This window comes from Hippoglossus stenolepis, chromosome 4 (genome assembly GCF_022539355.2).
Source record: "Hippoglossus stenolepis isolate QCI-W04-F060 chromosome 4, HSTE1.2, whole genome shotgun sequence".
Classification (NCBI taxonomy): Eukaryota; Metazoa; Chordata; class Actinopteri; order Pleuronectiformes; family Pleuronectidae; genus Hippoglossus; species Hippoglossus stenolepis.
This window is the reverse complement of record NC_061486.1, coordinates 19874790-19887726: the sequence shown is the minus strand read 5'-3', so window position 1 is coordinate 19887726 and position 12937 is coordinate 19874790. Positions and strand designations below refer to the sequence as shown.

The 12937-nt window shown below is 39.7% G+C and overlaps 1 protein-coding gene across 3 annotated transcripts in view; it reads left to right on the top strand.

Moving 5' to 3' along the window:
• The window catches only part of sez6b (seizure related 6 homolog b), a 190948-nt gene that overhangs the window by 164345 nt on the left and 13666 nt on the right, over positions 1-12937 (top strand). For all 3 annotated transcript variants that reach the window (XM_035155214.2, XM_035155213.2, XM_035155212.2), the window contains 2 exons: positions 8388-8584; positions 11538-11732. In XM_035155214.2, coding sequence (XP_035011105.1) covers positions 8388-8584; positions 11538-11732 — 392 coding nt within the window. The remainder of the gene's footprint in view (positions 1-8387; positions 8585-11537; positions 11733-12937) is intronic.

Sequence of the window (12937 nt, the reverse complement as noted above, 5' to 3'; positions counted from 1 at the left end):
CGTCTTGCAGGAGATCATACCAGTTCGCCAACGTTATATAAGATGTGAATTAAACAGGGCCAATTCTTCTTATTACAAGTCAGTGTAACATCTAAATGGTTTTGAAGCTTTTATTCTAAAATGAATAGTTGCATAATGTTGCGTTAACACGTTCTGTAAACCTGCCATGTAAAGGTAGTGTAAAGTAAATGAGTAAAAGCTATGACTCGTTCTCCCTCATTGTTTCACACACTTTTCTATCTCTTTAAACCATTTCACCAGATGCAACATTGATAGTGGACAATTCTAGCAAATTCAACGTCATCTCCAGCTGCATCAAAGCTGAGCTGTGATTTCTCAATTTCTTGTATTAAGCACTAAAAAGATGCTCTATCGTTGTTGTGAGAAAAAGCTAAATGCAGCCAATCGTTGAGCAGCTAGCAAAGAATACATTCACATATTTGTCGCGACTGGTTGAAGGATGATTCCTGTTTATTTGAGCCTGACTCGTTTCTCGTAAATGTGGCTATGGTGACTCTGTATCTCGTGCTAACTTTACATCTGTGACTTTTGGTGAAGGGATTTGTTTTCAATGAGAACACAACATTACAAGTCAAGACAGCTTTTCAAATGAAGATGATTTTTACATGAATCATCATAATCACTTAATGCAACACAGGAACAAGCCACCTGGAGCATTCACTGTGGTTAACGGCAGAGAGATCTACTGCAGGGAAAACTTAAACACCAATGAATTTACATGTGTAAGGCTGTGCATCCTCAAGTTGCCTGTTCATATCCAATGTATGACAGTGAAATGATGATATACATTGTGCAGTTTTCATTGACTGCTGCTGAATTATAAAGCCATCAGCTATGATTGGTTACTTTGCTGCACTGTCAATACATGAGATGAATTGAATGATCCCGAATAGAAGAGAGGATCAAAGGATTTCCAGAGCAGGCGACTGAAGCACTTTTCATTCAACATTATTTTTATTTGTCGATATTTTTTTTACCTGGGGTTACCTATCCAACACGATTACTTTTACACTACTTTCTCTCTCAGCTGTTTAATATACAACTAGATGCAAGTGTGTAATAACTGTGGGTCTCTTATGTTGTAATACCTGATGTATTTTTATGTTGGAATAGCTTTTTGTCCGTTTTTGAAGAGCTGAGTTTGGTTCAGTCGGCCAACACATTCTCCAGTTTGGCTATATTAATAAACACAGTGAATTTATTTATTTTAGTTACCCAGGACCTCTTTCCCGTGGACATTGCTATTTCCCAAGTCAGGCACCACCAGCTTCTGCTTTCTGTATTAAAAGTTTTCCTTGTCAGTTAACATTGACAGCGATGGCTACAAGATCAACACCAATTTCCTGAAATGCATTGTCTTCCCTACTTTGCCTCTATTCTTTCATTGTCTCATCAAAGTAAAAGCCCTCTCATAATAGTCTGTTGGATAATCTGCCATTGCATTTTGACTTTAAGAAGACATTATAACAACAGTGCAAGTCAACCTCACACTCGAATATGAACCATCATGCAAACAGGACATAGCTCCCCATACATTGATCCATAATGGCCTTTCAAGCTGGGCTTACCAACTGTTAGACTCAACCAACAGTTTGAAAAGATTAAAATAAAAACCACACTAATATGACACTGGCAGCTAGAAGTAAATGAAACAAAACAAAGACCCACTCATCAGAGAAACTCACCAAGGTGCCTTGAATGTGTTACCCAGAATGCAGGACTCACCGGAATGCTTTAAAGCCCAAAAAGCTGAGAATTTGCAGCTAACTGTGAAATCTACAATGAGTTTTGCATATCACCAGGCTTCCCCAGCTGCGTGGAACATTCAACAATGACCTGGGAGCAAATCCAGTGTCCCTCATAGCAGGGAAGTCATTTCCTAATGTTATGTGACTTTGTAGATATCTATGGCTGTGTTCTTCACCAGCTCACTGCCTTTGCCCTTGACTTTTTCAATGCCCCAACCTCTAAATACTTTGAAGACTTTAAAGTTAGCTATACCTCCCTGAAGTCAATGACTGATTGGCAGCTGCTGCAGTGGCACAACGCAATGGGGTGCTCAGTCCCTCCCATCCTCTTTACTGCAGCTTTTGAGGTCATACTGAATGGCTCCAGTAAGATTACAGTCCAGACAAGGATTGACACCCCTGTGAAGCAAAATGAATGATGTGTCAAGGCATCCTCCAAATATACACATCCTGATTTCTGAAAAGGATTTAAGGGCTACTCACACTGGGCTGTGAATATGAATATTGGCTGATAATATGGATGAATATTGAGCACCCACGTTGCCCAAGTCAGCCTCTCCTTTAGTTTGTGAATCAGAAACAGTTACATCACATTTAGAGTCAATGGAAACCTAGGATACTTGTATTGGCTTTGAAGAGGGCAAGACTGATCCTAGAGCTGCAAGAGTCATCAGACCAGCATGTGAGGAATATCCACCTGAAGGCCCAATCAGGAAAATAGTAAACCATGCCATCAGCAGACTGAGAAATCAAGAGCTTGTTGGCAGTCGAGGAGGACTGGCATTGGGAAATCTGTTAAGAAAACTGTGGTCCCAAGCAAGCAAGCAAGGCCGGGTGGAAGACAGCCACCTACTCTGTAGAAATCCATTCCTAGACTTAATAAGAACTACCTAACACTGAGGAATATCGTAGTCAAGGGTTCAACGCATTAGAAGACCTTAAATGAATTGGGCAAGGAGGGAGAGAACGGTACCTTCTGGCTCATGCTTTAAGAAAAAAGATTGCAAGAGATGACAGTGAGATGTCTCTGCTAATGCTCCACCACCAGGAGGTTTTCTAGGATGACAGCAGCAAAACCATCAGGGGTAGCTCCTGGCTGATCATCAGAGGTGCGTCAAGCAGCAGTGCCCAGCAGTTGCTACACCTAACTGTTTATCTATCCAGGAGTTTTCCTTTTTTATTGAGTTGTTGGAAAGCACAAAACCTAATTTCATCATACGTGTAAATGTAGGTTTGGTTCGGATGCTTTTTAGAAAGGAGTCAAAACCATGGGCGTCGCCTGGCTTGGGCATCCGGGGCTGTAGCCCCAGACATTTTTTCTTTAGCCCAAAATAATTTTCAGTCGGCACTTTCGCAACTGAACATCAACCAGCGGTGAATGCACCTGGTCACACTGGCTGAGTATTGTGAGAGCTTGGTTCTCTCTTACAACATTTCTCTCTGAAATGTATCAGGGAAATACAAGTACTTATATGTTGTGGAATAAAAAAAGAATCGGAATTTGTAGATTGTGTAGTGTAAACTGTCCAGCCTGCAGAAGTGGAGTTATCATCTAATGCAGTGCCTGGATGAACTGGATGTTTTTCTCTTAACTAGGGAACAAGTTGTTTATTTTATTAATATGTTTATGAATACAATAACAAGCAACTAGGGGCCAAATATTGAAATTTACTTTGGATAAACTCAGCCCCCGCTCCGGGATCTGGACTCAGCCATTGTGTCCCCACCAACCACTGTTATTATGAATTCAAAATTAAAATCCTAGCCCAATGGAGGTAAGGTCATGACAAAAGTAAAAAGTAAAAGTAGGGGTATTGTGGTATGTGATAAACATGGCAGCCTTCAGGGGTTGGTTGTATTTCCCTGTGTGTAGGACCATCTGCGAATACAAGGATTGAAAAGTCTGCAACTGAAACTAAACTTGAGGTGTCAGCACACTGTGGTCCAGTTTCCCAGAGAGTGCTCATGGGAGTGTAGCAAAACAGAAGTTTCCATGGAGAGGAGCTTGTAATCTAGAACAAGGCCTCCTCCCTGTCTGAGCATATGCCTCTGTCTGAGCATTTATATGAAGCTTATCAGTAGCAGCTGTTCTCCCTGAGCTCGGCGTTAGACAGTGTACTGAGATATATGAGGCTTTTAACAAGGTCCCTGGGAATTAGTTCCTCACACTCCACACAGACACCTGTGCACACTTGGATGTATTCATATCTCCTGCTCCATCTGTGTAATGGCAGGAGGGACATTATCACTGGGGTGTATCAAAAGACTTTTATAGATGGCCTTCAAATCAAAGAGGAGGGGGTGAAAGGTGTGATTAAAATGAATGTAATCACTGTCTCTACCACAGGTTATAGACTTCCCATTGCTTCTCGATGAAAATGGAAATCAATAAATTACAGTAACTGTTAAATTGATAATTAGGCTGCATTGTTAAAGAGACAATCTGCCCCACACACAGTTAAATAATATGTCAGTGGTTTGTGTTGTGTCGTTTTATACACTGACTCGTGATGATTTTATATTGAACTCAATTTAACTCACTTTTATTCAGTTTTATTTGTATAGCACCAAATCACAACATTTATTATGTCAAGGCACTTTCCTTACGGTTGTAAGGTTGAGACCTAACAATATTATAGAGAAACCCAACAGTTCCCACAATGAGCAAGCACCTGGCAACTGTGGAGAGAAAAGACTCTTAACGATAATGATGTCCTACATTTCCCAGAATTCTTATCCTTTGTCTTACGTAAATTGATCAGAAAAGCAAATGTGATAGCAAGTGTAAGCAGTTGCAGGCAATATCAGATTCCAGTGTGAACTGGTTACACTCCTAAATTCACACACACGTGACAAGATGTCACACACAGCACATTGTTGTACAGAAGTAAACATGGCCACCATTGAAGTCAGTAGTTGAATTAACATGTGGATTGTCAGTGGAAGCTGGTGATTTTATGAGCAGATGGTAACAAGGATGAGGAGAAAGAGAGCCACACCTTTAATTATGGCTTTTTTTGTGGAGCAAGGGCTGTTCCCTCTATATCGAGGTGTGTGTGTGTGTGTGTGTGTGTGTGTGTGTGTGTGTGTATTTCCATATTGCTGATGTTGATGTTAAGATGACAGCCCCGGCCTCGCAGGTCTTATCAGAAAGATTTGATGAAGATGAATTTCAAACTTGAAAACAGTTAACACCGATGACATTGCTGAGCAATGATACAGTAAAGTCACATTTCATCTAAACAGCTTGTGAAAGTGAAGAGGTTGAAGTGATGGGATTTTTACCAACATTTCCAGGGAAAGGATCAGACAATCAGAGAAGTAGCCAAAAACATTACCAACAATTTTCTTCTTATATGTCTGACATTTGTGAGATGGAAATTCTAGGTGATGAAGTGTATAGTTGAGAATGTGTTGGCAGCCGGTCCTGGTGGCCAGGCCAAACTCAGCCCTGTTTTTACAAATTGAACTAAATCAGATTAGTGTCAGGGAATGGAGGCTGCGATTGATTTTTCGCTGCAGATGCGCTGCAGAGCCGCATAAGGCCTTGTTTAGCTTAATCACAACAAATTTGACACCAGCCAAAAATATTTCTCAATCTGTCCCACTCTCTGAGCAAGGGAGGTTTTATCCGCTAGTGATCAAACATCAAACACGGAACACCATGAGCTCCATGTTCATTTTGCCATGCTTATGAAGCCTGGCAACAGGCTTTAAAAAGCTTTATCACAGTGAGTTTAAGAGTAGGATTTAATTCTTATATTGTTATTTAAGCAGTTTGGATGTTTTCCAATTACTAGTTGGATTTACACCGTTTTGATTTTCAGAAACTATATGCATTTAATAATCAACACTGCCCTGATATTCTGAGTTGGGAATATTTTTCGTCTCAGAGTTGGAAAGTTATTTTGAATGCAGAGAAAGTTGTCCTGTGGGAATAAACACAACTCTCACATTCAATAAAATATAGGAAATAAGATCAATTATATATGTTTGACTTACCTACAGAGAGAGAGTGGAACTTTGGGTGACCGTAGGGTTAATTTTGTATTTGCAAGAAATTACATGAATGACTTTATTTTAGAATTATGCACACATTTATTATTTAAAAACTCTGTGGCCACAGAAAAAAAAGGGAAATGGAAATTAACCTTGTATCACTGGATTTTAAGAGAGAGAGAGGAGCAGTTACAACAATGGAATACCTATAAAGTAAATATAAATGAATACAAAATAAAATAAAAGAATGCTACAGTACAGAAGGCATGAAAACTAATAAAATATATTTTTTCTTAGGGACCAAAAGGGTATTGGCTATTGTAACCATGACAACAGAGGTCTTTCCCGAAACTGACTATTTACCTTAATGTTCATGTAGGCTGAAGGACTTCACACCCGATGGGACCACCTGAGGACAACTCTGTGGTCCCACCTGTCGTGACTGATTTCTGCATTAAAAGAAGTTGATTAAATGCATGTATTCCCATGGCAACTGCATGTGTGTCAGAACTTTGGAGCAGAAATTAGGACCAGTTCTCTTCCCTGGGAGACATAGTAAATAAATCCTGCTCCTGGTTTACATTTGGGTCAAGTTATATTCAGATCAGAGGGTTATAGTTACCATTTGAGATTGAGTTTGTACAGTGTCCTTACGTGTGTGTGTGTGTGTGTGTGTGTGTGTGTGTGTGTGTGTGTGTGTGTGTGTGTATGGATGTGCCTAGAGCTGACAGAAGATAAATGGTTCTTCTTGGGAAAAGACAAACACTCCCCACTCCAGCTCTCATCTGCTCCCATCCTCACTCACACTCCTGTAATTTCTTCCAGTTGTTTGGTCAAATAAATAAATGAATAAGTGCATCAAAAATAAACATTTCATCTTGTCAGGCTTTGCAATGTGTCGATTCGCTCCACGCCTCTTGAACCTTTGATTCTCCAGCATCCCCATAGTGATTAATAGCTCAATCTCAGGCTGGCTAATGAGTTTTATCAGGAGCCGCTGGTGATTAATTAGCAACAGCAAAGAGCATGTCACTGCTTTATTCTGTCTTAGCCATTTCTTCCATGCTCTGAATCTGCACTCTACAAAGAGATAGCTCATCCCCAGGTGACATTTTATACAGAGTTACAGCTCCACGGGCTATGCAGCACAAATCCATGGCGCTTAGACAATTTAACAGTGATTGCGGTTACTCAGCATTATGTTGATTCATTCATCATTCACAGAGGCATATCTCGATGCTCATTACATTCAGGATGACTGTTGTGCTCTTTGCCAGCCTGAGTCACCTGAACAGTAGCATATATGTTCATATTCGTGACTGCCCTGTTAAGGAAAGAGCCCATTGGTCGCCTGAACAGCAGCTAACAATGAACCAAAGCTAAGTTTCATCATCAGGTGACCTCCAGTGGCTGTAACAATTATGACAAGAGAAGAGGAGGAAATCAGGTGAGGTAGTATCTAGAGTGAAGAAGTGCATTAGGAGGACATTGGGCTGGATTGATGGGTGAAAATAGCCTGCTCATTTCCTGTTTGAGTTTCAAATTCAATAGTGGTGTGTTGTTTGGACCATAACAGCCTATAAACACAAATGTTTGGTCGACTGGCCGAGTGTTCACTACTGATGTAATTCCCAAAACAAAAACATTTCAAGTATGGAGATAAAATTCAAAATCAGAAAAGAGATTGCAGGTTTTCAAGGGGGCAAGTTGGTGAGTCAGATGAGTGGATAAAGAAGGCAACAATGAAGACGGCCTATGAGAAATCTTCCGAAAAAGCGTGTGTAGAGTGTTGTATCTGCATCAACACCTATAGGAAATCAGTGTGATTCACCATCTGGCTAATACTGTTGTGCATTGTGCAATGGCTTTGGTTATGGATGAATTCTTAAATACAGTAGTTCCACTCATAACTGGTGGAAAAGTGGACTGGTTCACTAGGTTGCACTAAAGTTCAAGGGCCAGAGGTAATTTGGTGGAAGAGGGGGTTTCAGTTAACTTTTGGTCGGAAAGGTGTTTTATGATGGTTTCTGTTGAAAATAAATTTCAGAAAGCTCTAGGAGGCTTTCATTACAGCCCAAATTATTAGAATATTCCATTAAAACATAGCAAAGCAACAAAACAAGCAAAATATTATCATGCCCTCTCGCGTAATGGACATAAAATTTGTAAAATCATAAAAGTCAGGTTGGCAAACTGTAATTTTAGATGTATATCTGTAAGATGACATGAACCATAAGATCCAATCATGTCAATCGTCACACTAATACCCTGACAATGTTCCTCTGAAGAGTGGGAACCACATTGCCTCTCATGAATGATGAAATAGTCTCTCTTGGTTTGACCTCTTTGTGCAATTACTGTCAAAAACTGCAAGAACACGTTATGAGGTTCCCATTAACATTATGTTCTGTCAGACACATCTCATGAGCAATAGAGTTATGTATGCATGTGCAGGTTATGTATGCACATGGTGTGTAATCTGCAGTTCGGGACCATGTCACTCTTCAATAGTTCAACAGTCGGGCGAGAGTGTGAAGTGCATGTGTATCCATTTGTTTCCACACATCGAAAAACCTAAAATCAGGAAGATGATTCTAAAGAATGATTCTCTTCGTTCAGGTTGAACATCGGGAAGAATGACCTGCTGACCTTTTACGATGGAGACGATCTTACAGCCAAGGTGTTGGGTCAGTATGGGGGATCGAAGTCTCACTTTAAGCTCTACACCTCCACTGCGGACATCACCATCCAGTTCCAGTCGGACCCTGCCACAAATGTCTATGGCTACGGCAATGGATTCGTTGTGCACTTCTTTGGTAAGCCATGGCGCCGGTGCTCAGCGCTAACTCCAGCACACAGACATGAGCTCATCAGAGAGCTGTGACCACACTGTAGTCACCATGGGCAGATGTTGTTCAAAGTCAAACATTTAAAAACACATTCCACAGTCAAATGCCAATGGTAATTTAGAATTGTAATATTCCCAGTCAGTATCCCTCATCACTTATGCCTCATTACCTATCAGCTGTCTCTGTATATTAACAAAGTATTCAGAGGAATCAGCTTTAATGTTTTAAATGTATTTAAGTTTATGAATCAAAATAATAAAAAAATGGAAATAACAGTGCACATGCAGTTTCAGACAGTCCTGACAGGAATACCTTGGGCCTAAATGCATCCATATGCTCACAGTAAGAGTGGCTATCAGAAAATAATAAATTTTGAAATATTAACATATAATTTTAGATTTTAAAGTTATCTCAGGGCACTTCCCTTCAAAAGAAAAGGAAATATAGCCAATTCCCTGATTCAGTCTCAAAAAAAGACAAAAATAATTAATAGCTTTTAGTATGGAACTCAGTAATTAGTAAAGGTTGAAGGATTTGGAGTTTTTGGCAGTATAGAGGTTGGCAGTATTCACACTTTTGCAACATTAGTAAACAGACAGCATGTATATTTAGAGACATTTATTTAAGATAACAAGTTTAGAGAAAATGATATCTCCTTATTTATATATATATATATATATATATATATATATATGTATAGATGGCAATAATAACTGTAATATAATATATAATAATAACTCTTTGTCTTGTATTTATTTCCTTACTGTATCTATATTAACTCTTTTAATCAATTTGTATAGTTTGAAAGGGACAGAAATCAAATCTGGTCAGCTGGTATAAAATATTTACATAATGCTTTAGCAAACTGAGGGTATGCTTTACATTAGTATTTGTGTAGTAAGGAGTTCAAACATGAAAAAAGACTGCACCGTCTACTTTTCTTAGCATACTGTCATCAGTGTGTAGCTTATTAGGAATATAACAAAACACTGTTTATACCACTTTTTTTTTTCTGGTCTTAATTAAACCCTGAGGTAAGACAAAAGATGTAAGACCATATTTTCACAAAAACTCAGACAGTTTTTTTTACTGTATTTCACAGTGAAATTAATAATAATATTCACAGGAAACATGGAAACATGTCTTATTTGCAGAATTTACTCAAATTAATTAACAAACTGGTACTAGCCCTGTATGTTGCAATATGGAAGTAGCTATATAAAACCTCAGAGAACTAAAGACACATTGATATATAAAATAAGTAGCCCAAGATCGGAGAGAAATTCAGTTAAAAGGAAAGTTATACCAAATAAAGTCATTTATTTTTGCTGGTATTGGACCAAAAAGAAACAATAAGAATCCGTCCCTTGTCTTGGCAGGGTCCATCCTCAGTGCGGCAGTTTGCCATAGCCAACACACAATGTCCGATTAGAGCTAATGAATTCAGAGGAAAAGAAAGGCTTCCGAAAAAATCAATAGCTCAAGCCATAACAAGAGATAAATGTAAACACAAGACAACAGCATGGGCTGGTGTTGGAGAGTTTTTGCTTGTTCAGTGTCCAAGCGCAATTACTTTGGTGTGTTTGTCCAAATTACACTTGTAAACAGAGAACCCGAATCTACAGCTGTGTGCCAGGGAGCAGAGCAAAGCCAACAAGCCCTGAGGGGTTAGAGTTATCTGGCCGTGGTTTGGGGAAGGAATCCAAAGAGTCCAGATTCTAATAATGTACCAAAAGTCTACACTCTATCAATCAAAACGTGACGACAGAATATGTTGTCCAATATGAATCAACAATCTGACAAGCATACTGTCAGGTTGGACGCAATCTGTATATATACTCATCCTCTGCATCCTCATCATCCTCAGTTCTCTGTGCATCCTCTGCTCCCTCAGGATCCTCAACATCCTAAGCTCTGTTTGCATCCTCAGCCAGTCATCATCACTGCCACCAGCATCATCCTCACTTGACTCAGATAGTATTCGCTACCCTATCATGTAGGCCTTTCTATCACACTGTGCTCTTGTGCTCTACAAAATATAAAAAATATACACAACTGCAAATTAGATTCTTATTATATAAACTAATTGATTTACAGGCAACTGCAGATGTAACTGCAGATTAAGTATTTTCAAGAACAATAGACATAGTAATAGTATGAATTCTATAGCTAGCTATTCATAGCTGAACTATAGCTTGTGATGCATGATGTCCAATTTAGTGGACGGATGATTAATCAGAAATTCCTCCCAATCTAAAATCAATACCTAGAAAATTTAACAATTGTATAACTTCCTTTGTTTTGAACAAATAAAATAAAAAAACGTTTTATTTTTTTAGGATTGGAAGGGTATTTTGGAGCAACTTGGCATTTCTGGCTGCCCAACGGCCATCTTGTTTGGATTAAAAGAAATTGCACTTACAACTACTTGCCACTGGTTGGCAGTGTACAGGATGATGTCCTGGCATCCAATGTAGTGGCTAAAGTGCAACTATGTCATCAAAACCCATGTAGATGCATGAAAAATGGCTTTTGAATAGCTGTCCACTGTAGTGACCTCTGTGTGAAAGGGCTAGAGGAAGGGCCATGAGGTCATCAGAATGATAAGTTTTACATGGCCTGTGAGAGAAAAGGAATTTAGTTTGCAAAGTGGAAATCTTGTCCTCAGGGTGACTGAGGGTCTCATATTCTGAGTCGACAGCTCAGAGTATTGCAGCATTAGAGTAGTTTAGCCTGCTGGTTAGTGTGCATGAGAGAGAAGTGGTGTGGGCAGACAGAAACTGACATGAGTATATCTTTGTCCTGCTAGCTGGACAGAAACTCAGCATCAGCCCTTAAAAGTTCATACAACTCCAATTGACATTATTTTCCTAATAATTTCTCATGCTCATCTTTTCCTTTCTGCCCCCACAAACTGCAGAGGTAGCTCGTAATGACACCTGCCCCGAGCTTCCAGAGATCACTAATGGATGGAAGAGTACATCGCACCCTGAGCTGGTTCAGGGCACTGTGGTGACCTACCAGTGTTACCCGGGTTTTCAGGTGGTGGGTGCCGAGCTGCTCATGTGCCAGTGGGACCTCACCTGGAGCGGTGACTTACCAAGCTGTGAAAGAGGTGAGTACACACAGCTACTGCCCTATCCACTTGAGCTGGAAAAGATGTTGAAAACAAGCTTAGCATCAGAGAGTGTTGGTGTTAGATTTTAGCACCAACAGGGGAATTCACATGAAATATAGAAATTGCGATACTTGTATCATTGTGGTTGATTTTATTGGCAGATCAATGAAAATTCAAAATTAATGAATCAACAATGAAGATAGACAGATAGACGAATCATCACCTTGACTGACCTTACGGATAACAAACTGTTAACTTAGCGGCATCTCAGTCAACCAAGTAGCGCAATTCAGGTTTGAAAAGTTTCCAACCCAGTATCTCACAGTCACTTAATCTGCACAGTGACTTTCTTAAAAAACACAACCTGAAAGTTCTCATTTACAAAAATATTAAGATAGCAGGTGTGTTTGGAGACAGCCAGACAGTCCGTGTTGACATGACCAATCGCTCATTGCTTGTCATTGCCTCATTCAACAGCCTGGCAACAGTGTTAGGAATACAGATAGTCTGGGTAGAGTTGTTAACATAACCTGCAAGACCAAGGGCCTCTTGCACAGTATGTCTTGCTGCCATAACCTCACTGAAATGGCAGCTCACTCCTTTGATCTCAGAATAAATTCTAATTTGTTTATTTTTAGATTATTTTGTTATATTGCTTGTGTTTGCAGGTGCTGTGTCTTGTGTCAAGCCCCCCTCTGACCTCTGTATGACTTATGTTCCTTATGTGCATCATATATGATCACTCCTATGCTGTTTTACTCTTTCACTGTTTCGAGAATCCACCATGACCTTTCAAAGACCAGCAGGCGCTTGTCTCTGAGGAACCCGGGAAAATGTGGTGGGAACACAGACAGACAAGGTCCCCCTTGAACCACTGTTCCATAAAAAATACATACAGACATGACATGTACAGCTCCACAGTTTCAAGATTCCCTAAAAATACCATTTCCCTTGATTTGGCTCTGAAGATGTTTAACACAGCTCCCCAAATTAATTCCTTCCCTCTCCGCCTCGCATTACCCGTTCCAACCATATATCCATGAAAGGCTGTCACTCTATGTTACATGTAAGGGTTCACATCTTATTGGAAAGTAAAACCGAAAGCATGCATACCTAAATCATGTTATATCCCTACATTGTGTCCCTGAGCATAGACATCCCAATTAACCACTAGTCAAAGACCTGACCTTGGGTATAGGAGA